The sequence below is a fragment of the Podarcis muralis genome, chromosome 3, assembly GCF_964188315.1.
Source record: "Podarcis muralis chromosome 3, rPodMur119.hap1.1, whole genome shotgun sequence".
Lineage (NCBI taxonomy): Eukaryota > Metazoa > Chordata > Lepidosauria > Squamata > Lacertidae > Podarcis > Podarcis muralis.
Genome location: NC_135657.1, coordinates 57,861,176 through 57,887,413, shown reverse-complemented (window position 1 = coordinate 57,887,413; position 26,238 = coordinate 57,861,176). Strand labels below are relative to the sequence as shown.

Genomic DNA, 26,238 nt, shown 5'->3' with positions numbered 1-26,238 from the left:
TGCTATTGAGATTCTGGGTACAGTACCAAATTGCTGGGTATTGTACTGTCTCTTTGGTTTAGTAAGCCTTGGATTTTCTTTGTCTTCAGTGATGTCTGTTTGCCTCTCTCACCACCGCTCCCCCTAAGAGAAGATGCCACATCAGTCTCCAGGAACTTCTGAATGAGCATATCAAGCCGTTTCAGCTGTTTCCTGGTAACTGGGAATTAAATAAGTTACTATATCAGAAAGCTCTCATACTTTTCTTGAGCCTTGAATACTAACGTCTTCCGATGCAGAAAGAAAGGAGTATAAGACTGCTTGTGTGGCCAGAAGACATGTCATGCCTACCTGAGAACTAACCATATTTACTGTTTTTTGGAAGGGCTGGAACAGAATTTCAACAGAAGTTGGCTAAACCAGTAGCTGATTGGTAATAATAGTTGTGCAGGGTCATGCTAAAGAGCCATCAATTCTAGCACTGTCAATTTGATGGTGGCTAGCCACATGCCCCAGCACAAGATAATGACAGGTATTCTCAGCAGCTGAGAAGTGTCAAATACACTTACAGCCATCATGGTTAGTGGCCACTGATAAGCAAGTCTTTGGGGTATTTATCCACTTTTATCCAATACATTTATTTACTAATACAGTGGACGTTTGGGTTGTGAACGTGATCTGTGCGGGAGGCACATTCGCAACCCGCAGCACCACATCTGCGCATGCGCGGGTTGCGATTTGGTGCTTCTGCGCATGCACGAGCGCTGAAACCCAGAAGTAACCCATTCTGGTACTCCTGGGTTTCGGCTCGTCTGTATCCCAAAAACGTGCAACCTGAAGCGTCTGTAACCCGAGGTATGACTTTATAGCATAAAGAGGCCTCACCTATTCCTCTTGAAAAGGGTACACAGGGGAAACCTGGGGATGAACAGGAAATAAAATGTAGTACCAAATATAATATAATTGTCTGCTTTCCAATTTTATTTTAAAAAGTAGAGCACACCCCACAGCTGGGCTCTATATATGTCCTGGGTCCCTTAAAAGTTCAGCAGGCAGAAGTTTCCAAGCTCAGTTTCTTTGCTATAGATGGATTGTTTTGCTGTCTTGTCTAATATGAAAGTGGGGAAGAAACCCTTAAACAAATAACCTAATGACAACAACAACCAATCCTGACATTGTTCTGCAGATTGACCTTAGTCAAGTCACTGCTTATATATCCCAAAGGATATATATATATGAAGTCTTTTACGAAGCTGTACTCGAAATAGTGTCAGGTCAGAGCAGCATATCTCTCTTCTACTTTGACAAACCACCAGCTAAGCCTTCTGGCCCCAGCTGTCAGGAAATATTTAAGTTTAGTTACTGCTGAACTGTAGATAGTATTTAAATCAAGAGGTTGATGGCAGCTTGTTGTCGTCTATTAAGTGACATTTTTAACTACAGTATAAAACTTTCAAAGAGGTCAGTTTCTTTCTCCTAGCTTGTTGGCATACGTCTGTATGCATAATATTGAATATTTAAGTGTGTATGTTAAAAATAAAGCACCTGGAAAGTATTAGGAAGCCTTGCTGCTTTTTAAAATTGGACTAATGAACATGCTTTTCCATAAGTCTGAAAAGCCCCAAATGCTGTAACCTTCCCTCTTAGAGATGTGGTTCCAGCCCTATGAACATTTGGTTGCCCTTTTCCACACATTTTCCAGCACAACAGTATGTCTTTTTGAAGTAAATAAAGACACAAACTGTTATCTAAGGAGCTGTCACTATTCAACATAATAAGAGGAAATGAATTACCACCACCCTACAGACTATTACACAATGGGAAAATATTGGAAAATCTGCTTGTCTGCTATCTTGCACTTCACCTGCTTTGTTAATTTCTCTTGATGTTTGCCTTAGAGGTACAATAATGAAGACATGTTGAAGAAAGTAATTACTATGGTCTTTATAGACATTTTATGGAAAAAAAATTTTATAGTAGATACTTAGAAACTAGTCTGAATTCAACTAGTAAAATTCAATTGTTGGTACATTTGGGTTATTTTTTAGTTTTATTTTTTATTAGTCACTTGCTACCAAGGTCTCCAAGGGACTTACATTTAGGAACATAAACATAAATACATTATACTGTTAACAATCATATAAAACATTAGCATTCTCATACATTCTCCATACCTTCTCATGCAGACACCTTCAATTAATGCACCCTCCCATCCCCTGGGTAACATCTGCAGGAAACTTTAGCAGCACACTAGCAGCAGAACAAAACCAGCTCAGCTTTGGAAAAAGTCTTCACCTAGCACCAAAAATATGTCATGTAGACCTCACTGGGAAAAGTATTCCACAGATGTGGAACCACAACTGAAATGGATATTAAGGTTCCATTGACAGCTCCTCAAAGGGTGAGGTGGTAGGAATGTAACAGCAGTGCAAGATCAAAGTTTACTTCTCTGTGCAGGTGCAGACATTTAGTCGCAGCCCCAGTGAACATTTATATTATGTAAAGGATTCATTTGAGCTTGGTGAAGGGGTGATGTGCACTGTTTGTCAATAAGGCACCCTTGATTATCAGACTGGCACAACGCTGAACAAACAATCTCACTTTGAATGTCAAACAGCTCAGAGGTGCATGGCTCTTCAATTAGATGCTACTACTAGTAGAGTTTTCACTATTTCCCTGCCAACTGGCTAGTAGGCTTGGACAATAATGTCCCCCTCATTATTTGGGGTCATTTGTCTCCACAAAAGTTGCAGGCATTTTTTTAAGACTAGAGGGGGAGCAGTGTGTGTTTCAGGTGGGTTTCCTGATTGTAGAGCATTGTGATTTGTCTTATTGAAACAAAACAAAAAAACAACTTGCTGCTACTTCAAGTAGTGGCAGAGCTACAATAAGCAGCAACCCAACAGCGTTCTTCCTTGTGAATGACCAATGGGAATTGCATTTCATCATAGCATCTTTCCCAGGGTCATTCTAGGGAAAATAAAGATTTTTAAAGAAATGCTGTTCCCATTACTACAAGACTCTTGTTTTGGTTGTAGAAATGATAATTGTTTATACTTTTTCTGAGGGACTGTGAGCTGTGTCAGTCATAAGGCACGTATAATAAGCTGCTCAAATGATGTATTTCTTATCTCTTCATTTTATTTGTAGTGATAGTACTTGCATGGGGTTCAAAATGAAGATATTGTGCTTGCCAACAGTATGAAACTGAAATTAGAATAAGAAAATTTGGAAGTTGATTACCATGTAACTAACAGCAAGTTCTCTTCTCGTGCTCACGTTTTATTTCAGCCTTTGGGGTATTACTGGATCAGTCTCTAGTGTAAACCCTCAAGGTCCTTTGGGTGAGTCTAGGAAACCAAGATTTCCGATCTGGCCAGAATGGAATGAAGCAGATATCAATATAGAGAAGTGGGATGCAGGAAAAGGTGCAAAGGAAAAAGATAAAGCTGGAAGAAGTCCTATTTTAGTAAGTTTTCTGTAGTAATCATAAAAGTTCCTTCAGATTCATCAGTATTTGAAAATATGTATTAACACTGTATCTTCTTAAGCACACCTTTTAAAGATTCATCATTGAATGAGTGCTCACCATTCTAGTAACACAATGAGGCTTTTCATTAAACTAATATTAAAGTTAAAAGTTCTTAGCTGTTTCTGAATCATACCTTAGCTCAAGCATTGCCAACTAGTGGTCACATTTTGCATTTTAAGAGAGCGATGTGGGCACCAGTCATAACACAGCTGCTGGTGGAAGCCAGCAAAAAGACTACCTCAGTGGGTGTCTCAGCACCCTCTCCTCCCTCTGTGTGCCCTCACGCCTCCCCTGAAACCACCAGGAGAGCTCCCAGAGGATGTAGAGGAAGGGGAGCACTTCACTGATAGAAGGACCTTGTTAGCACCTTCTGATCAGGATTGTGCAAAGTTACCTCTCTGCTGGTATCTTTCACTAAGAAGAATCTGCCTGTTGGGGAGGCTACATTATGGTGATGGTCCCAACTTTGCCTAGGTGGGCAGACAGCTGCTGCTGGAGGTTTTCCCACCAGCAGTAGAAGGAGAAAGTCTGTAAATGAGGCATTTCTGAGTGGGATCACCAGTAGCTTTGGATATGCTGATAGGGTCCAGCCAAAGTTAAGCACTTTTTGGTTGAACTGCTCAGATGTGTGTACATCTGTGTTATAACCTATATTAAAATCAGTAAGATTTAAAAGTTGAGCTCCCCAATTTTTGGCTGACCAAAAGCAACAACACACATTGTTGCTTTCCTTATATGGTTGTTGTTATGCTATCTATAAAAATTCAGAATTAAAAATAATTGATAGTTTCCATTTCATACAAGTGTTCTTTTATTTCTCTCAGTTGTTTAAGCTTTAGTTTTTGATCACTATTAGAATATTAGATATGCTACTGAAAAAAGACTTGCAAGTGAAAAGTTTGCAACTTGTCTTTGAATTGTGTGTAATTCAATCTCTTCAGGATAAGCATATAATTGTTTGATATGTATAGTAAATGAATGCTTTTTACAGCATGTCTTTGAAGATCCAGAAGGAAAAATTGAATTGCCCCCTTCTTTAAAAGTGAGTTTCTGGAGAAGGCCACAAGAATTCTTAGTCACTAAGGTGAGAAGATGTTTCTTATTTGATGTTTATTTTATACAGCAGAGTTCCTAACCCTGCACCCATTAGTACCAGATTAAGACTAAGAAAGAAAGAAAGAAAGAAAGAAAGAAAGAAAGAAGTGTCCCCCTTCCTAGAAAGACAGTTATGAAGCAAAATATGCAGATAAGCAAAATATGCAGATATAATCAATTTCTGTGAAAAGAGCCAGCCTGGCTCTCTTGCCTGTCAATATTTTTAGCCAATGAGTGAAGTCAGAGGTGTGATTGATAAGTGAGTTGTTTGGACACCAGACAGCATGAATCCATTGAGTCCTACAGAGTTTCTGTTTTCTCCTGCCCTTTAGTGCACTTTTCCAGTTTGTGGTGTTGTTTTTTTAGCTGCTCTGTTTATTTTGTTTTTCTGCCTGCCAGCCACATGGAGCAGGGGCTACTTGAAAGGCTCTTTTAAAATGTCTCTGTTGTGGTAGTAGAAAGAATGTGGGAATTGCCTGTCAGTCATTTTGCTGCCTGCAAAGTTGTAGTGGTGGGGGTTGGGGGGTGCCCATTTCAGAGTCATCATTATGATGATCACCATTTGTTCCTGCCTGTTCCCAAGTTGTTTGAGTAGGGGAGAGCATAGTGCAATGGTAGAAACATAATTACAATCATATCCTCATACACCTCTAATTTTGAGACGCTTGTAGATGACTTTCCTCCTCAAACTTTGTCCAATCTGGGCCAGTATTATTTAACTACCCACCTGTTACCTATATTCAAAGGTTTTGCAGGTGTTTGCCATCAAAACTTGCCTGACCAGTGTATAACAGTGGGGGGACATGTATGCCATCGGAAACAATGGGAAACAATGCCACTATCACACTATTGTATGTTATCCACTGATTATTTCACTAATGTCCAAACTCAGTTCAACAACAGTTCACCAGTCTTTTACATAATTTAAATTACCTTTCTTAACTTTTGATTAACATTTTGTAGGCAGGTATAAGTTATTTCAAGATTTTGAACGTTTATAAGCGTTCATAAACATTTTAATAAAATAATCACAATTATCTTTTTAGGTGCCTGTGGTAGTGAAAAATGAAACATGGTTTGACCTTTTTTCAGCCAATGAACATATAATGGGCAGTGAGGTATGTGTATGATCTCTTCTTAATTAAGAAAGCATATTAATTCTGTAGATGAATGGAGGAGACTTTTGATGTTATCATAAAACAGGTAAAATGCCTTTGATCGGGCTGGCATGGCTCTATCATGCTGCAAGGCGAAGTGACCTGTTGCAGGTGATGCCACAAGAAGGAGGGTTAAATGAAGGGAAGAATGAGCGCACTTACATTTTCAAAATGGTATAAGCTACCTTGAGCTACTTTAAAATTCAAAATGAGTTAAAAAAATCAGCTTGGGGGTAGAGTCCCAGCTGCTGAAGGGGTAGCTTATATGAAAAAATATATGATAACACATGGATTAAGAACAATTTTCATCCATTTTAACAAGGGGTTTGGTGTTATAGGGGAGCTACTGAAAGGGAAAAGTGGGGGATCCAGGTGAATTTAAGCGTGTTGGGGTCTCATTGATGTCATTGGCCTTAAGGATACGTACATTTGGATTGCACCTTACAACAATAAGGAGTATGTTACCCTAAACCCAGTAAGGCTTGCTTCTGAGTAGATAAGAATAGACTTGAACTGTTAATTAAGAAAGGGCTACATACTAGAATACCTTAGGCTTTGGTTAAAATTAACTAATCTGTTACCAGGCTGGATATCAAGTTCTTGGCCTCAGTCTAGAGACTGGATGCTGTTCACCCCCAACAACATACAGGATCTTCCACTTTGTCCCCATGCACATATGATCCATGCTGTCAGAGCTGCTGCTGGTGAACAACTGTGTGGTGACAGGAGAGGAAAGGAGTCGTCTATTCTCCCAGATGACAGGGTTCTGCTCCTTTTCCCTAACAAAATTCTTTTGCAAATGTATGGCCACATTTGGTTCCAGATCATGCTTGCTACTTTAGGGTGTCTTTGTTTCAGATTATTTAATACTGACACACCACCGGCTGTGTGTGATCCAAGAAGAGATCCCTCAATAAATTCATCTGGAAAAGTGTTCCCTGCTTTATTTTGATTTTTCTTCTGTTGCATTGATTGCCTACTTTTATAAAGGCCTGGTGATTTATAAATAAAGTACTCTCTGCACCTTTTAATATGTCTTTCTGTCTCCCATACCCTTCTCTCTCATGTCATATTGGTGCTTAGATTCTGCTGTGTTGAGCACAGACTTCTTTTTTAATGTTCTCTATGCAGCGCTTGCTTTATTAGCTTCTATACAATTAAATGGTGTTGTTATCATTATGTATTTCATTTTAAAGTAGAGTTAGGCTATATATGTATATATGTATGTATTGTGAACAAAACTGACTTCTATTATTTCCTCCACCACCCAAAAAAACCCCTGACTTCAGCTGATAAGATGGATAATAAGTGAAATCTATGCAGTCTGGAAATTGTATAATACACCTGCTTTAAGTCCTGATCCTAAAGCTAATGCAAATGAAGCACCTCAGCTTTTGTGGAAGCCATGGGAACATATATATTCATTATGTAAAGCTATCAAGGGACATATGCCATTGTACAATAGCTATGGAAAATATGTGGTAAAGCTTTATTGGATGGTAAGTATGCATCAATCTTTGTATGCACATCATTTATTTTACACAGGTTGCAGTCCTGTTGTGGGGAGGGGTGGTTGAAGGCTGAAAGCCTTTGAACGGCCTCATCCAAAGGCTTAATGATCTTTCGCTGGAAGGGTAGAAGTGAGGTTCTTGCACTCTTATGTCCTTCTCCAGTTTATTATTTTATTTTACAGTTTTCCTTTCATTAGTAGCAACAGCTCCAAAACTGGCATGGTTTTCTTCTTGGTTTGTAGGGGTGGGTGTGCCAGAGAATTGGACAGGCTAAGAATCCTTTGAATCAGTGCCTTCCCCCAGCACACACCCCTTTCATTCCTTTCCACACAGAGGCTGTGGACACTTCTGCAATGACAGGGAGGGGCCATATAGGGTTGGATCTTTCTATGTCTCCCTCAGATCTGACATGGTCTGCAGAAAGGGAAATCCAGTGCTTCCTATAGCCTTGGGTTGGGGAAGCTACAACTCTCCAGGTGTTACTGGACTGCAACTCCCATCAGCCTCAGCCGGCATTGCCAATGATTTTAATAAATGAATGACAAATATTGAACCAAAATACTGACCAGTATGTGATGCATGAATATAAAGAGATAGCACAGGCTGAAACAAATTTCTATCTCTTCAGCAAGAAATTATACATTTTAAAATTTAAGCTGTGCCCACAAGCTATTCTAAACCCAACATTAAAGCATATAAATTATAGTAACATTTGAAATAACTAAACCATTTGATGTTAAGGAGAAACCACACTTAGGTGAATGTAGATTCAGGCCGATACAATCCATGTATTGAAAAGGAGTGCAATCCCATATGTGAGATGTCCTATATATACAACAAGGAGGAAATAATTCTCTCTTGTTCCAGATGCTTTGGAAAGTTCCAGAAAAGTGGATTCCTAATATATTGCTATGGAAGCATAGCAAGCCATTCCCAAAGTACCATAACATTCCAATAACATTCTCCCTCAATGGTTGTTCAGTGGCATCTGAGTAGCACACTTTGTCCCACCCCATATTTCCACTTCATATGAGTAATAACGATAGATGACAAACTGCTTTTATCATTATGCTTTTATAAGATGAGAACGTTCCAACTAATCCTTTTAGTTCTGAGAGGATAGTTTTGCATTGGTGAAAACCACGAGAGCTGACAACTGAGGAATAGCTCATCAGTACCCTGCAAACAATTTTGAAAGTACTAGCTGTGCTGCTTTCCATTGTGCAGACGGAATCTACTGGACTTTCATATTTGCTCTCCCTATTTATTAAAATTATCTATAATGAGGGTCAAGTTCTTGGAAGGTCACACAGATTTTCATGCTGACACAATTTTTCATTGCCACCTAATCACATTTAATTTCCTTTCTCTTTTGCAGGGGAGCTGGCGAAAGATCATTGTGGATGACAGCATACCTTTCAATGAAGACAATGAGATGCTGCTTCCAGTAACAACATGTGAAATTGAACTTTGGCCATTGATATTATCCAAAGCCATAATTAAACTAGCAAACAATGAGTATGTTTTCTAAGCTTTGTGTCTGTTTTGAGATGAAAATAGAGCAATGGGCAGCAAAGCTAGAATTTAATACATAGGGTGGATGCTTGTTTGTTAAGAATGAATGAATTGATAGGGGTGCTTTTTGAACCCTATAAAATATAGTAAACAAAGGAAGATCCTCAGCTGCAGCCAAAGTCAGTGGGTATGTTAACACATAATATACTAAGCCATAGTTTAATGCTACATGGATGAAATGTCTGACTGCAGCATTAGCTTACATCCTCCCTGCTTTACTCCTCTTGCACATCTGGCAGGAGGACTTTGGCAGAGTTTAGTCCTACTTTTAAAGAATCCCAGCTTATTGTTAAACCAAGAACATTGGTTTAAAACCAACTGGTTAGTTTTAAGAACTGAGCTTCGTAACCCATGGTTTGAAATTGTTTTCTTCTGAAACTTAACCAGAGTTTGTTTTAAACAGGAACTCTGGTTTGAACATAATGCTAATCTGGGATTCTTTGAAAGTTAAACTTGGCTCTTTCCAGCTGTACAGGAGAAGGAGAGAATGCAGTGCAGTAGCTTAGACCTTTTACTCAGACTTGTTCAGGCTCATCCACATAGCAATAAGCCATGGTTTAATGTCACATGTAAATGCAACTGGATTATATTTGCATTAATGAACAAACACTTTCATTTCAATCCCACAGAGGCCCAGGGTGTCCTTGATTTTCCTTTCCCTCTGCTGCAATCTCCTGTACCCCACTGAACACCTTCAACTGTCACATGAAGCTTTTTGAAGTAGACATGAAGTTGTAGTAGGAAGAATGAAGTGGGGAAGCCCTATTCCATTTTTGGAACTCATTTTGCAGTTGTAGATTCTAAGGCTCTGTTTTGTTAAGGAGGTATTTATATTGTACCCTTCAGCCAAAAAGGCTGCCAAAAGGACTTTTTAAAAAATCAACTTTAAGATGGTCCCTGCCCTTAGGTTTATGATCTAAAAAGATGACACATGTGGAAAAAGGAGTGGTCGGGGAGCGAGGTGGAGTGGGAAAGCATACTGGAGCTCAGTTTGTAACAATTCAGTTCTTAACAAAAAAAATTCCTTCCAGTAGCACCTTAAAGACCAACTAAGTTAGTTCTTGGTATGAGCTTTCGTGTGCATGCACACTTCTTCAGATACACAGTATCTGAAGAAGTGTATCTGAAGAAGTGTGCATGCACACGAAAGCTCATACCAAGAACTAACTTAGTTGGTCTTTAAGGTGCTACTGGAAGGATTTTTTTTTGTTTTGACTATGGCAGACCAACACGGCTACCTATCTGTAACTGGAATTCAGTTCTTATAACTGTTATAAGATTCTGTTTGTGTAGAAGAGCAGCATCTACTCACAGGTGTCAGAGGCAGTTATGGCCAGGGCTTTCTTCACCAGAAGCACTCTTCTCTTCCAGTCCAGGAGCAGGACTGCTGAACAATATGCAGGACAGAGCAGCTTCTGCCACCGTTCTTCCCTAAGGCAGCTGCCGTAACTGACTTGGTGGCAGTTAGAATCCTCTCGGGAGGGGGCTTGATGGAATTATTTCCCTCTTCAGCCAATGTCTGTGGCAGATGGGAGCTATAGACCTGGTTTCTCCCAAGGCCCAGGGCCACCCAAACAAGGAAATGCTAGGGAAGTTTGGGGTGGGGGGGAAGATTCAGGGTTTTAGGAGGGTATATGTTATAGAGCTCACTGCATTGTAGATCATGAAATGTGTTGGCAGTTGAAAAGCTAACACAACAATTAACAAAGTACGTTTGCATTGCCACCCTACATATTGGTCTGTTTGACCAATAATTCTATAACTTTGTGTCTAGCAGTTTCAGTTGCACAGCTTTGGAACAAATATAATGAAAAAATTAAAGAAACGTAGATGTTATAGCAGCAGAATTCCACCTCCATTGTGAGAGGGCAGTATTCCTCTGAATTCCAGTGTGCTTCCCACATGTTTCTGAATGGCTACTGAGAACAAGATGATGGATTAGATGTGCCATTGACCTGAACCAGCAGGCTCTCTTTGTGTTCATACGTTAAAATTTTACTGAGAAGATGTAGAATGGCTATTTTAAATAGATTTATAGATGGACATTTAATATGGAAGCATGTCTTTATTGTCATGAAAGTTTATGGCTCAAGATAAATTTTCATTTTTCAGACTAGCTGGCTAACATAAGTTTAACATAACACAGCAAATTGTGTTGCCAATAAAAAGTTATTGGCCATGGTTTTTGTTCTAATTTCTTCAAACCAGGCTTCCTCAACCTCGGCCGTCTAGATGTTTTTGGCCTACAACTCCCACAATCCCTAGCTAGCAGGACCAGTGGTCAGGGATGGTGGGAATTGTCTCAAAACATCTGGAGGGCCAAGGTTGAGGAAGCCTGCTTCAAACCTTTGAAAGCTTGAACTGCTTAATGCTTCATTCCTATCTGATGCTATATTTTGTTTCTGGGAAGATAAGATAGGAGGCCTGTATCCCTCTGACTGCAGCTGTACTGTGAATTGATTTGTGAATATTCTTGTTTGCTTGCAGTGGAAATTATATATGAAATATGAAGAATTTGGAAGGATATGAGTGACTGTTGAGACAGAATTAATATCTGAATAGAATATTGATCTGCTTATATGCATATTTGTATTTGTTTTAGCATAAATGATGTAGGAAAAAGGGAGCTGGGGGAATTCACAGTTCTACATGCACTTACTGGATGGATACCAGAAATTATTCCTCTCCAGTAAGTTCCACTTTTATATGCAGTTCCTTCAGCTTTGCGTCCCGTATACTTGGTTGATCTGGTGTTTGGGGTGGGATGGGGTGAACAGATACACAGTATGACTCAAAACTTAAAGGCAGTCAAAATCAACTGAACTCTGTGATTTTTTTAAAAAAACTTAAAAGATCATAAGTTGATTGTTGCTGGGGTCTTTTTCTTGTCTTCCTTTCTGCCTGCTCGATACTCACTCGCTATTTAATCACTTTATGACTCCTTTAGTGAAATATTATCTTTTAAAATGGTTGTACACATGTTTTATTTGTTGGGTTTCATAGAGTCATAGAATCATAGAGTTGGAATAGACCACAAGGGCCATTGAGTCCAACCCCCTGCCAAGCAGGAAACACCATCAGAGCACTCCTGACATATGGTTGTCAAGCCTCTGCTTAAAGACCTCCAAAGAAGGAGACTCCACCACACTCCTTGGCAGCAAATTCCACTGTCGAACAGCTCTTACTGTCAAGAAGTTCTTCCTAATGTTTAGGTGGAATCTTCTTTCTTGTAGTTTGGATCCATTGCTCCGTGTCCGCTTCTCTGGAGCAGCAGAAAACAACCTTTCTCCCTCCTCTATATGACATCCTTTTATATATTTGAACATGGCTATCATATCACCCCTTAACCTCCTCTTCTCCAGGCTAAACATGCCCAGCTCCCTTAGCCGTTCCTCATAAGGCATCGTTTCCAGGCCTTTGACCATTTTGGTTGCCCTCCTCTGGACACGTTCCAGTTTGTCAGTGTCCTTCTTGAACTGTGGTGCCCAGAACTGGACACAGTACTCCAGGTTTGTCTGGTAGTTAATGGTGTCTATAGGATTCTAGCCTAAATGAATTTCAAATTCACACTTACCTGGGAGTTAGACCTGTTGAACTCAGTAGGGCTTTCATCTGAGCTAACATACATTGGATTGTGCTGTTGAAGGATGTAGGGGGGAAACTATGTTTCATCGTATCAAATGATTCTTTTAAATATCTAATTTTGAAACTGCTTGGTTTAGTGTTTTTTTTGTTTATGTTATTTCTAAATGAGTTTTACAGAGTAATCCTAACCTTCTGATCTGTGCTGCTAGAGAGAGTTAAGATAAGATGATGCCCCTCCACCAGTGGAGGACTCCACTGCTGCCAAAAGTGCAGGGGGTTGAAAGGCTGTTTGCAGCAGTTAGTATAGGGCTCCAAAACATAGCCTTATAGAATCATAGAATCATTAAGAGAGTACAATGCAGAACCAGCCATAGATCCACTAGATGTAAAGCTGCTCTATCCCAAGAGGGGTGTGCCAGCATAGAGCCCCTCAACAGTATCAGCCTAGAGCCAGCATTGCAAAAAACAGATTGACTGGCAAGACTTGGGCATGTGGCCATTGTTCCACCACTTTACTCCCCTGGTTGGGGTTGCTTTTGCTTTGTCCCTTACCTTTTGGCAAACTGTTGTGCTTGTCTTCGTTAGTTATTTTCTCAGTACTCTAGGGGGGAAAAAAACGGGTTGCATTTCTTTTCAAGGAGTGGATACATTCTAGATGACACTAGGTTCCAAGAGTGACTAGAACAGTTCCAGTGATAACCAGACTATTTAAATGGTAGTAAAATTCAGCATGGTTGCTTGACTATAATAATAACTTGAGTAGCATAATGCATATGCAGTAAATAAAGAGCAGACAGAACTACATTTCAAAGTAATGTTTATGTATATTTTAAAGATCTGGATATTTGGATAAAGTTTGGGAATTCTTAAGAGAGACATTGCCAGAATTTAAGTTACCAGAAGAATCCGTTCCTGAACTTAAGATGTCACTTCAAGACACTAAAAAAGATCTAAAATCATCTGACATTAAAAATGATGCCGTACCTACTGTTAAGCCACCAGAGAAGGTAGAGAAACCTGAAAAAACTGCCAAAGGTATGAAATTATAAAGACTGTAAATGATATGCAACAAAGGACACCTTCTGGACAGAGAAACCACATCTTTATTTCTTTGCACTTTTCTGTATAGGTTCAAATAATCACATTAAACTCCAAGGAGTTACCAGACTTGAAGGTGTTACGTGTATGTGAGAGAGAGAACTGAGGTTCGATGTAAGGTTGCAATCCAGTGTGCAATAAAGTACCTTTAAATCGCATTGAAATCAGTGCAACAGTGTGCTGGATTGAAAATTTAGGACTGCCCTCAGATAACTCAGCACCACTGAGACTTACTTCTGAGTAAATATACAGTATACTGCCACAGTAGATACATTAAGCCTTATTGATTTCAGTAGACTTAACTGTACACTGGATAGTGATGTGTAAGTCTAGTTGTAAGTACTGATCAAATAGAATACAGGAAAAATACTCTCCACGTAAATATTTTTTAATCAAGTCTTAAATATTATCTCGGGTTTTCTTCTTTAAGTGACATAGTTTAGAGCCAAAAATATTTGCTCCGGTAGCAATTGCATGATTTTTTAATAAAGTAAATAGCAGGAATCACAGGAAGGTAAAGGATTCTTGTCATATTCTCTCTCTATATATACTGTGTGGGTGTGTGGGTGTACACACACACATACACACAGTGCACTTTCTAATTGCATGGAATGGGGTCATGTCAAGTTTGGCCCTTAGAAACTGAGGTGAGCTCTACTTTTAGCACATAGCAGCTTCAACCAGGAGTGTTGTATTTTTTTGCTTAGGTCCTGTGAGCCAGCTGTGCCATTCCCTGGAGAAGGCTGGCCATCCTCACACATTCCTTAGTTATTTTGAAACTGGATTTTTGCAGCAATTTATATAGGGTTGCCTTTGAAAAGTATCCACAAACTTCATCTACTTCAAATGGTGGCAGAAAGAGTTTTACTTAACCTGATTCTTTAAAAAATCAAATCAAATCATTGGACTCTGCTGCTTCCAATTTGTTTCTGAGCACAATGCAGGTTCTGGCTCTCACCTTTAAAGACCTGAAATGGTTGTAATCCTGCCCATGCCACTTAGATCTTTAGAGGTTCTGCTCCATGACTAAGTGTGGTTGATCAGTATGTAGTCAAGACTTTTGTTGTTGTCATGCCTTACCTCTGGGATTCCTTCTCACAAGAAGCCCAGATTAACTTATTATTTTTGGTGAAAACATTTTTCCATGGGCCCAGGCTACTGGGATTTGTAATCTTTTTTATTTCATCCCTACTGTAATTTTTCTACTATAATGTTCTATAATATTTTATAGTTTTGCATAAGCATTATATTTTTATTGTATATGAATAGTCTTTATCAATATTGTTGTTAAGTGTCTTAAACTTCTTTAGAATACAAAGTACAGTGTAAAAACACTTTAAATACTGTAAGAAAGAAAGGTGACTATTAGTTATCCTTTGTGCTTTGTTCTGCTATAAAACCGCCAGGCAGGCCAGTAAGCAGGCATAGTGTTAGTTCTTTTCCAGAGAGACTCATATTATCTGCTCACGAAGCCCCTGCGTTGGCATTCCAGTCTTTGCTGGGGCTTTGCATGGGGGCATCTCTGAAGATCACAGTCTCTGCGTGGGTTATTGATTCTCATAGTTGCTAATGGGTGGTGCTGGACTATGGCCTGAGAGACCAGGGTTTGAATCCCCACTCAGCCATGAAGCTCACTGGGTGATCTTAGGCCAGTCACCATCTCTTAGCCTAACCTACCTCACAGGGTTGTTCAGAGGATGAAATGGGGAGGAGGAGAACCATGCACACCACCTTGAGCTCCTTGGAAGATAAAGGTCTTATATAAATTTAATTAATTAATTAATTAATTAAATTAAAATACGTGGAAAGGTTATAGACAAGTTATGAGTGGCGAGCCATTTGTAAAGGTTGCCTTGAACACAGAATCATGATTTATCTTGAACTTAACATTTATCTAAAACAGAGGCATGAATTTTGGTTCACTGTTTTCTGCACTACCCATTGCTTGAGACAAGGACCACTGGGTGTTGTGTGACCATGTATGGTAGTATTCACACATGCATTGTCTTTCTTTGGTAGAGAAGCAAGATCAAAAAGATGTTGGAAAGAAGAGAAGCAAAGATGGTGAAAGGGATAAATTTAGGCCAGGGCCTCATTCTGGACGCGTGTCTTCTGACTTTCAAAATTCTCTCCAGCTGTTTCTTGATGGTAAATTATAATTGTTCCTAGATGTATGTAACAACTGATCTCAACACCGAATACTTTATTGACTTCTGCTCATAATTAAGGATTGTAGACTTTTCCTTGGGTTTGTTGTGGGAAAAGCAGGTGGTGGCTGGGAAGGTACATGGAACAATTCACTTGGAGGTTGCTAGTTCCTTCCATAGTTTGGCTACCTCTTTTTCTGCTCTAAGCACAAGAGGTCACGTAGGGGCAGATCAGTCCCTAGAAAAAAAAAGTGAATAAAATGTATGCCGTTTAAGTGTAAAGCCCTAACTGATCATGAAACCACTGTTCTGTAGTAGCTCCATTCATCTGTGCCTGAAAGGTTACTTAACTTGAACAAAATTGGTGAAATCAAGTTTCATTTCTTGCCTTCATAGCAACATAGCACCTAACAAGGTCTATAATAGTTATGATAATATTGAGCTATTATCTGTGGCAGCATTTCAGGGGGTTTTTGTTACTGTTTTGGAGTTTTTTTTAACTTGTATTTTTATCTTGTGAACTGCCCTGAAATCTTTTGATGGGTGGTATATAAATCTAATTAATAATAATATGTAATGTGTTCTTTTAATAGGTTCTGCAACACCACTGCAACCACAGATGGTGGTATATGCTTGCTATATGCCTCTTTATGTGTCTGAAAGAAAGATATTTGTCTTAGGGAAAATGGTAAGGCTTTGTTTATTTTGCCTTCAAAATATGAACTAATAATTGAATAAAAACAGCAAATATATCAACAAAGAACACAAAACATATTTGTGAAAAAGGCTGTTTGTAGACCAATTTTCTGCCTTTGTCCAGCTCAGGTTTGTGGTTGGTTGGTTTTATACCTTAAGTGCTTTGACTTGTTAAAAATAAATGTATGTTTCATAAACATTCCTTTTTTGAAACTCGGTACAGCAATGTGCAGTTAATTGGAATCCTGGCATGTATAGTATTCTTACCATTAACAGGGATATCTTCCCAATGTTACTGGAGACTTTCCATATAGGTCTAGCCAAGAATAAGTTGCCCATCGTAACGAAGGATAATCTAGAAGTAGACAGGGCTGTAATTATGCTAGTGGCTGGCCAAGCTTGCCAACAGTCTTTGAGAGAAATTACAGCTCAATTACAGTACAATATTTTATTTCCACTCCAAACCTGAGTCTTATTGTTTTTACAGGACTGTGCAGTTGTTCCTATATTCCTCTATATTCCCCTTCTACCTCCTTGATACTCTGTCTTGCCAATGGTAGGTTTGGAGCGCTCAGATGGAGTTTAGGGCTGTTGATGGCCCCACATACAGAGGCAGTGCGGTGCTCTCTGTCCTAGAACAATTATGATAGTCAGAAATTACATAATTGTGCCAAAATTACTTTCCTCTTGGTATTTTTATGTGTAACACAGCCTCCATTGAGCATTTTATTCCTCTTTCTTTTGCAGGCTGATTCATCTGAGCAGTTGCGGCAATATGGTCTTTCCCACATATACAGTCACCCTGCACTGCTAACCAGAACAAGGTCCGGTCCCCTGGTAGCCCCTCCCAAACCACCACCTATTCCTCGTTGGAAACTTATCCGCCAGAAAAAAGAAACAATTGTGACTGATGAACCCCAAGGTTTGTCTTTCCAGGCTTTGCGGTATATTTTAAACTAACAATAAGCCAAAATGTAATACTTGTCTCTTGATTTCACCCACACTGCCATTTAGAGGATCAAAAGGATTGATATATGAAAATTCAGATGCTTTTTACTTTATCGGTTACCTAATAAGTATTATTCTGTGCTTGAAATGAATACTGAAAGTAGTACTATTGTGTGGTTTTTGTTGTGTTTCCCTTGGTCTTGATCACGTTTGAGACATAGGGATATATTGTGTCTTCTGAAAGCAATCTGACCCACAGCAATACACATACATACACAAAATATAGTATAGGACACTTCTCTGGTTTTGCACAGAAACTTGCAATGTGGAAAGTGTTATCATATTGATGGGAGGAATGTTTACTTTTTCTTTGTTTGGGCCAGACTAATGAGAAAAGAGAGTGGCAGAGAAGAATATTACTATCATATTATCCCTCCCTCGAGCTCCTAATAGTCAACATCTGTCTTTGAAGCTTTACAGCTGTGGCAGAACCAGCTGGAGGACTCTAGGCATCTTAGCCTCTTTTCCTGCCCACAGGGCAAGACTGCTGCTGGTGGGCTAACCCCAAAAGGGTGACATGAAAGGGGATCACCCAGTTTGGGTCATTGCTTTGGTACTGACATGAAGGTGAGGCTGATGTTCTGTACAACATTAAGAATATTTTTTTCTTGTTAAATCTGTGCTGTTAACATTTTAACATAAATCTGCTAACCATGTTTGTCTGTGTGCACATTTCACCTTTCTGAATGAAAGGGAGTCTAATTGTATAGAACCTGCAGATAATATACTATTCCCTGGATTCAGGTTGTTATTTTTCAATGAGAGTCGTTTTTTGTGGAGGGTTTCTTAAACCATGAAGAACTCCTGCTTTTGTTCTGTACCTTCCAGAACCTGTCATTAAAAAGCCAGAACAATTCATTGAACTTGCTAGCCCGTTTCTGAGCTATAGACTTTCTCCAATACCAATACCAAGAGACACGTAAGTATATGAACCAGTGGGCTTCAGTGAATTATATTTGGAAACCTACAATCAAGCGTTACATAAAGTTTAATAAATAATGATATTTTGTGCAATAAAGGTTAATTTAACAACAATTTAACACTACAAAGTATTAAAGGGGTGTGTTTATCAATAGAGGAAGAAAGGGAGGAAAGGAGGGGAAATGTGCCACAAGTGATTTGTATTCATAGAAGTTCATGGTAATGCTGTAATTTAAAAAAACCCGAACTTCAAAAATCCCATTAGACATATATAACTTCCTATATGTCCAAAAGACAATGTGTTGGAATCAGACTTGCATTCCTGTTAGAGGAAGGAGAGGCACTTTTCTCAGATTCTTTTCCACCCCCCGAAAAACTGAACCAGAGAATTTGGAGATTCCCTAGAGCAGCATGAGAGGCAGCATGCATGTGCGAGGGGGGTGGGCTACATAAGGAATTGGAGATGATGATGATGATTTCATTTCTAATGTGTATTTCCCCGAAGCTCCCAGGGCAGGTTACAAAAAAATTAAATACAACATTAAAAACAGATTTAAAAACAAAAAAGACAATCACAAAAAATAACTACCAGAAATGATGGCTTACAATTTATGCTTCAAAAATGCAATGGATGGTAATCAACACGATGCCCTTGTTTTCTCCCAGGCAGTGGTTTCAGCCAGGAGACAAGGTTCTTGCCCAAGTGGTAGCAAATGCTAGACCGGGCTTCCTCAAACTCGGCCCTCCGGATGTTTTGAGACTACAATTCCCATCACCCCTGACCACTGGTCCTGCTAGCTACGGATCATGGGAGTTGTAGGCCAAAAACATCTGGAGGGCCGAGTTTGAGGAAGCCTGTGCTAGACCCAAATTCCAGGGACTCATTGTCACATATTATTAGCTCCCATTCAGGAAGCCAGGCCCAGTAAGGCACAGCCAGACAAAGGAAAATGTAGGCCTAGATCAGTCATCCCCAAACTTGGCCCTCCAGATGTTTTGGGACTACAGTTCCCATCATCCTGACCACTGGTCCTGTTAGCTAGGGATGATAGGAGTTATCCCAAAGCATCTGGATGAGGCAAACCGGCAAGGTTGTTAGATAAGTAGCACCCTGGATAGCTCCTAGTAGCACCTAGGTTGGCAGTGAGACAAGGAAAGCTTGAATGTAGCTCCAATAAACAGTGAACCCAGACTAAGCCTAAAACAGGCCTCCCACTTCCTTGGAACAGCTAGCCCGGCCTCTGGTGAGCAGAGCCTCTGCTCTTAAAAAAAGTCTACCTTCTTTTATAGAACAGGTACCAGGATTAGAAGCTTCATTAGTAAATCTCACCTCCTCAAAGTGCAAGGAAGTGTTTTTGATTTCTGAACTTAAATTAATTTTCCTTGGATATTCCCTATTTTCCAGTAGGACTTCTTTTTACGGTAACTGCTAATGGAGTAGAGTTACTCGGCTGGACATTTTAATATATACATTTTCTTTAGAGATGAATGTTAATTTATCTGTGTTTTATTTAGCCATTTCCCACCTTCTACATTCAAAAAGGGATCTCTTCCAGCATCCAGTCTTCCTGCTGTCACTGAAAATGATGAAAGCATAATTGACTCTTCTGGAGATTCAAATTTAACAAGTACAGAAGAAATTTCTCAGGTGAAGGTTTTACCCTGCATGGGTTGTTCTCCATTCATGCTAAAAATTGTGTACACTGCTTCCTGTATGATCAGTTTTTTGAAAAAAGAAAAATGTTGCTGAGCTTTTTCTCTCTGCATTTGAATAAATCAGAAGACTGTGATTCATCTGAAGTTTGTAGTAAAAAAGTGATGTTCACAAATCATTCTAGATCAGTCCTGCACAACTTGCCAAGCAAGCACAACTCAGCCTACCAGCCACGCATGTATAACCTGTTGGGGTTTGAAATTGGCCCTGTTTTTTTGCAGTCCCAAGTAGGCAGCAAAAACAAGATGCTTATCAAGCACAAAATGCTGCTGGGCAGGTTGTATAAACCTCTGTCCCATTCACCAGTGTCTCATAAGTCCCATGAGAGGCTTTAAGGGCCTGTGTGGATGAGTTGGGAAATTCAGCTTCCACCATCCGTCTTCTAGGGACTATACAGTCAAACCTTGGAAGCCGAACTCCTTGGCACTGGCATGTTTTGGCTCTCAAACACCGCAAACCCGGAAGTGAGTGCTCCGGTTTATTTGGAAGCCGAATGTCCGGCACGGCTTCCGATTGGCTGCAAGAAGCTCCTACAGCCAATCAGAAGCTGCACCTTGGTTGCCGAATGTTTTGAGAGTTAAACGGGCTTCCAGAATAGATTCCGGTTGTCTTCCAAGCTATGATTGTACTCTGGATTCCAGATTCTATCATTTTATAACCTTTATTGAGCATACTGTAACGTGGAGGACACAATTTGTAAAAATACAGAAATATTCCCTTAAATTGGACTCCCAGTACTATATTGATCTGAGAGCAGAACAGTTGTCCTCGAATGGAATTGGTGGGCATGATCCTAAATCTGCCACCATGCATAGAAGCAATTTGGTAGTAGAGTGCTGAGCATACTTCTGATTTAAGAGTTGTCCCTAGGGACGAGAACAGAGTTGTTTTAAGCATTCAGTTATTGCCTCACATCCTGCAGTGAAGCCAACACTAGCACACATGTGTGCACATGCACACACAGTCTCATGGAAATGAGTGTGTAGTGAAGTTTGCCAGACTGTGGACGTTTGCTACAGATAACTAGCTTTCTATGACACTTCTAAGTTATGACACATTTAATTTATTTTGCTTTTTGCTATTTTGTCAGTATTTTTCTAAACAAACTTTTCCCCACTCTGCAGGAATCTACTTTAGCTGCACCACATACTATGGAAGGATCCACCAAAGGTAACTAATATGATTGTGAATAATGAATTCTCTATTGAATAGGAAAATATTTATTCATTCATTCAGTTATTTAGCTATAAATGAAGTAAAAATTCTATAAATAGCTAGTTCCAAGGTGTCTTACAATGCAAAATTATAGGGGGAGAACAGCAATGAAAACTTGCCAGAGAAATATGCAGTTGGTAAAAAGGAATTTCTAATATTGCATCACATTAAACTAGTATTTCCCTCCAATAATTTTGGACTATAACTGACATAATCTCTGACCATTGACTTTGCTTATGGGGGGTGATAGGATTGTAGTCCAATACATTTAAAGAGCCTCAGTTTGGGGAAAATTATGCTAAACCATGGTTTGGTTTACATGTGAACCAATCCTATATCACACTCCCAAATGCTAAAGCTCTGTGTTCTCTGAAGCCCTCTTAATAATACCTAATCTCTTTTAATGCTTCATGAACTTTGTCAAAACATGCACAAAGTACATGAGTGCTTCTCTCTCTCAAAAGAGCATGTGTGTTAATATTTCGCATTGTGTTATCATGTAACTACAGAAACATCTCATAGCAGTAACCTACCGTAAGTAGGGATGGATGGTTGTTTATTTCTGTTCTGTGTCACTTTTTCTTATGTTCACTTATAATTACATTTATTGCATCTCCACATTAATCTGTATTTGGGGGGGGGGTGTATTAAATAGGCCTTTTCTGTCAAAATCTGCATTTCTTAACTTGCTTTCTCTCAAAATACACATTTAAAAATGTATTTCAATACTTTGAGCCCAAACACTAGTGAATTGCAAAAGTCGGTTAACTAAATTCAGGTTGTCATATTGATCCGGGAAATGTTGTTCAGCTCCCTTCTTATCAGAGTTAGCACAGACTGGCTTCTTGGAGCACAATGCTTCCAGAACTTCAGTTGGGCTTGTCTCTTAAAAACAGATTATTTTAAAATATGGTGTATAAAATAGATTCAAGGATGTGTATTGACAACCCTGTATTCGGCAACTTCTTTACTAGAGATTAGGTAAAACAGAGAAGCATTCGTTGCCGGCATGCTTCAGGGCTAACCTAGAGAGCCCTCTAGAGGTGAAGCATAACCGTTATGTTTTCATTTATTCAGTTTTTTTGTGAATTGGGTTTAAAGGGTTCACAGCTTCACAACCTTCATTTCAATTCACAGTCTTCAAATAATTTATTTCTTCTTTTTGAAGATGTATGAAATCTTCAGTATGCAAGCAATATGTTGGTTTGGGGGTCCTGTTTCAAGGGGTTATGGACAAATCCTCCTTGATTCAGTCATTATTTTGCAGCTGTCTTGGTGTATATTAAGAAAAATGCTTCTCTGCTTTTGAGAATTCTCTTCTGACGTATTGATAGTTCATCTGTGCTTATGTTGCTAGACAAACATGCCCTTCCCAACGTAGTACCTTTCAGATGTTTTGTACAGTGTTGCTGGCTGGGACTGATTGGAGTTGTATTCCAAAATATCGGAAGGGCACCAGGTTAAAGAAGGCTGCCTTACTTTGCTGCTTTCTGGGAGTTAGATATTCAATCTCTCTCCTTTCTTTACCTTTTTAAGAGAAGAAAGAATAGTTCAGTCCATTTATCTTCAAAGCATTTGCCTTTGTAGTGCATGCAGCTTCACAGCAATCAGTGAGGATTTAGGCTGTTACGGGTATACATATACAGTATTGCTAAGTTGCTTTATGATAAATTACTAGGATAATTTTGCCCTGTTTATGTTGCTCAACTTTACCAGTAGAATATAGTCTTTCATTTCTGAGTGTAAACTTAAGGACATCTTTTTTCCCTCCCTTATCTGTGCAGGGGAATCGACTGAAAAAATAAGTAGTGAAGCAGCTCCAATGCCAGAATCAACAGAACCTGCTAATAACCAGTTAGGAAATAAATCTCAGGAAGAGATAGAATCAGAAAAGAGCCCTATCTCCAAGGAAATATGGATGGACTATGAAGATTTCTGTGTTAGTTTTCAGTAAGGCATGCTTTTATTATTGTTACAGAGGCTATATCTTCTTTTGTGGACTTTTCCAAATTATCCTTCAAATTTGCGTAGGTGACTCATGGCTGCTACACAAAAGGCATCCTCAATCCCTGTGGTGCATACTAGAAATTCAGCAGATTTTCTTATAAATCTGCCATCTGATGATTCCTAGCAATTTTCTGTATTTTCTTTAAGACAATGGATGGTGTCCAGTGGTGGCCACCACTAGGAGAATGGACTTCTACTGGTGTGACAGAACTTCCCCTTCCTTCCCTTCCCTCTGCAGTCCCCTGCATACATTCAAAAGCTGTTCTTGATGGTTCAGGGACCCCCCTGGAGTAGATTTGGGGAACATATGATGGCAGAGAAAACGGGGAAGTCCCATTGTGCAAGCAAAAGTCCGCTCATGCAACAATGGATGTTGCCCAGTAAGAGATTTCTGTGATGTCTGATAACCTTCTTTAAAAAATGTAACATCAATTTTCCAGAATAATTGTCTTCAAAAGCAGTTGCCAAACTCCTAGCATCCCCTTTCCATTGTTCCTTAGAGAACAAGCTGCACATGCCCAATTGCTACACCCATAACGTCACAGATGTCATTTCAGCCCATAGGTCTGTAGGCCTGTCTGGTCGGTTACAAAACACCTTTGCAAGCTCCATTTTACTTCCTCCACACAGAGCTCTTGGTCCCTTGTAGTTCTTGCCATTCTGCCTCTTGCTGCCCCATTCCTGAAACCAGGTTCTTTGAACTTACTATACATGCTTTCACATTGGTTTTTGGTTCTATGTCTCCTGGACATAAGAATGACTCACTGGACACATTCTTCCCTCATACATAAATGACTTGAAATGCCAAATATTATTTTATTTATGAAAAGACAGTTATGGTGAAATGAAAAGTAAAAAGTAAAAAGGTGCCTTATGAGGAACGGCTAAGGGAGCTGGGCATGTTTAGCCTGGAGAAGAGGAGGTTAAGGGGTGATATGATAGCCATGTTCAAATATATAAAAGGATGTCATATAGAGGAGGGAGAAAGGTTGTTTTCTGCTGCTCCAGAGAAGCGGACACGGAGCAATGGATCCAAACTACAAGAAAGAAGATTCCACCTAAACATTAGGAAGAACTTCCTGACAGTAAGAGCTGTTCGACAGTGGAATTTGCTGCCAAGGAGTGTGGTGGAGTCTCCTTCTTTGGAGGTCTTTAAGCAGAGGCTTGACAACCATATGTCAGGAGTGCTCTGATGGTGTTTCCTGCTTGGCAGGGGGTTGGACTCGATGGCCCTTGTGGTCTATTCCAACCCTATGATTCTATGAAAAGGTCCTTTCACATAACTTTTTAGCATTTAGGAAAATCTTAAGCACATGGTTATATTTTTTACATCAGATTTGATGCTCATAAACATCCTAAATTCAACCTGAACATGATAAAGGTGTAATGGAAGAGTTCTGTCTTGGCTGCAACCACAACTACCAGTGCAATCCTATGCACATCAATTAAAAAACAAGTCTCATTCAATTCCATGGGGCTTACTCTCAGCAATGGAGCACAGGATTGTAGCCTAAATGAACAATGGAAACTTAGACTTAATTACTACTTGCAGTCCAGAATGGTGACAGACTATTCACATTTTCAATTTCAGAAGCTGTCATGTAATTTGGAAGTTAACTTCTATTGCTAGATGATAATAACATACTGAGTAACTGTTCAAAGAATCCTGATGGTTTGTTTCAGTTGTCTTATAATTCAGTAAAATGTGATGCACAGCGTGAGGGAGAGGTTTCTGTATAATTAATGCTAAAATAATAATGTTTGCTTTCCTTAGGAATTTGTATGTCTTCCACAAGCCAAATACCTATAGCTACACCTATCAGAAGTCAGATTTTAGAGTAAGTGCACTGACTACATGATTTATTCATCTCTTTGTAAACTATAACGGCATTGTGAATCCCAGTTTTGTATCCATTCTGTAAACATTTGCATTCGCCAGTAAAATGTTACTGTCTACAAAAACCTAGCACAGAAATAATTGATACAAATCCTAAAATATAAATGATAGACATTAAAAACAATGTTATCATGATACTTTGGGATCAGAGATACTGCAGAATTTCAGTTTGGATCTGACAGGGAAACTAGTTCCCTTAGCCTCATTTTGTATAAACACAAGTTTAGATAATTGTGTTTTTTAATTTTTCCTCTGCCATCAATTCACTCAGAATACTTTGAAACCTCTTTGTAGTTTGTATAGTATAGTAGGCTAACATATGAGCTGGACAACAACACGAGAGATATGATGAACTTTTAACTAAGATAATTGGTTAATTAAAATGGATACTGTGCACAAAGGAATACTAATAGTTACATCAGGGGTCTTAAAGGTACTTGATAAGTGACTTTTACCTCAGGCCAAATCCCTAAACCTCCACCCCAGTCAAATGCAGCCACAACCCAGTCCAGTTACTTGAGTCAATCTGCCTCTGACCAACCAAATTCCTCTAGTTGCTTAGACAGTTTAGCCAGCTTAAAAAACCTGCTTGTGCAACCTTCCTCTGTTAAGACTTTTACATAGTGCAGCCTCTCAGACCTACTCAGTCACCAGCTCCCTTCTCCTGGTTTTCACCAGATGGAGTATTAATATTTGGGACTCAACTTTCCCTTCCGATCTCCCTGTCTTTCCCCAACTCCTTAACTGACCATTTTTCAACTCCTTTCCTGACTATTGACACCCCCACTCTAGAATTTCTGTACAATCAGAGTCTTCTATCACCCAGTCCAATCAGAATGAATTTACATGATTTAGGCCCCGCCTAATACCTTTTCAAAGTGATCACCTCTCTTCCCTCTCAGAGCATGTCACCAAGCAACTACTATTATAGAGGCTTTCAACATAATAACTTTATTTATTTATTTATTTATACCCCGCCCATCTGGCTGAGTTTCCCCAGCCACTCTGGGCGGCTCCCAATCGAGTATTAAAACAAATCCAGCATTAAACTCTGTCACCAAATTTATATTGAGTTGAATCCAGATAAAAGCCTATAGAAAC

The 26,238-nt window shown here is 39.3% G+C and overlaps 1 protein-coding gene across 3 annotated transcripts in view; it reads left to right on the top strand.

Moving 5' to 3' along the window:
- ADGB (androglobin) overlaps positions 1 to 26,238 on the top strand; it is a 62,977-nt gene that overhangs the window by 1,661 nt on the left and 35,078 nt on the right. For all 3 annotated transcript variants that reach the window (XM_028723614.2, XM_028723613.2, XM_028723615.2), the window contains exons 2-16: positions 3,271 to 3,448; positions 4,503 to 4,595; positions 5,653 to 5,724; positions 7,053 to 7,262; positions 8,653 to 8,792; positions 11,452 to 11,538; positions 13,270 to 13,469; positions 15,552 to 15,680; positions 16,273 to 16,367; positions 17,123 to 17,297; positions 18,212 to 18,302; positions 19,820 to 19,952; positions 21,143 to 21,188; positions 23,018 to 23,183; positions 25,015 to 25,078. In XM_028723614.2, coding sequence (XP_028579447.2) covers positions 3,271 to 3,448; positions 4,503 to 4,595; positions 5,653 to 5,724; positions 7,053 to 7,262; positions 8,653 to 8,792; positions 11,452 to 11,538; positions 13,270 to 13,469; positions 15,552 to 15,680; positions 16,273 to 16,367; positions 17,123 to 17,297; positions 18,212 to 18,302; positions 19,820 to 19,952; positions 21,143 to 21,188; positions 23,018 to 23,183; positions 25,015 to 25,078 — 1,879 coding nt within the window. The remainder of the gene's footprint in view (positions 1 to 3,270; positions 3,449 to 4,502; positions 4,596 to 5,652; positions 5,725 to 7,052; positions 7,263 to 8,652; positions 8,793 to 11,451; positions 11,539 to 13,269; positions 13,470 to 15,551; positions 15,681 to 16,272; positions 16,368 to 17,122; positions 17,298 to 18,211; positions 18,303 to 19,819; positions 19,953 to 21,142; positions 21,189 to 23,017; positions 23,184 to 25,014; positions 25,079 to 26,238) is intronic.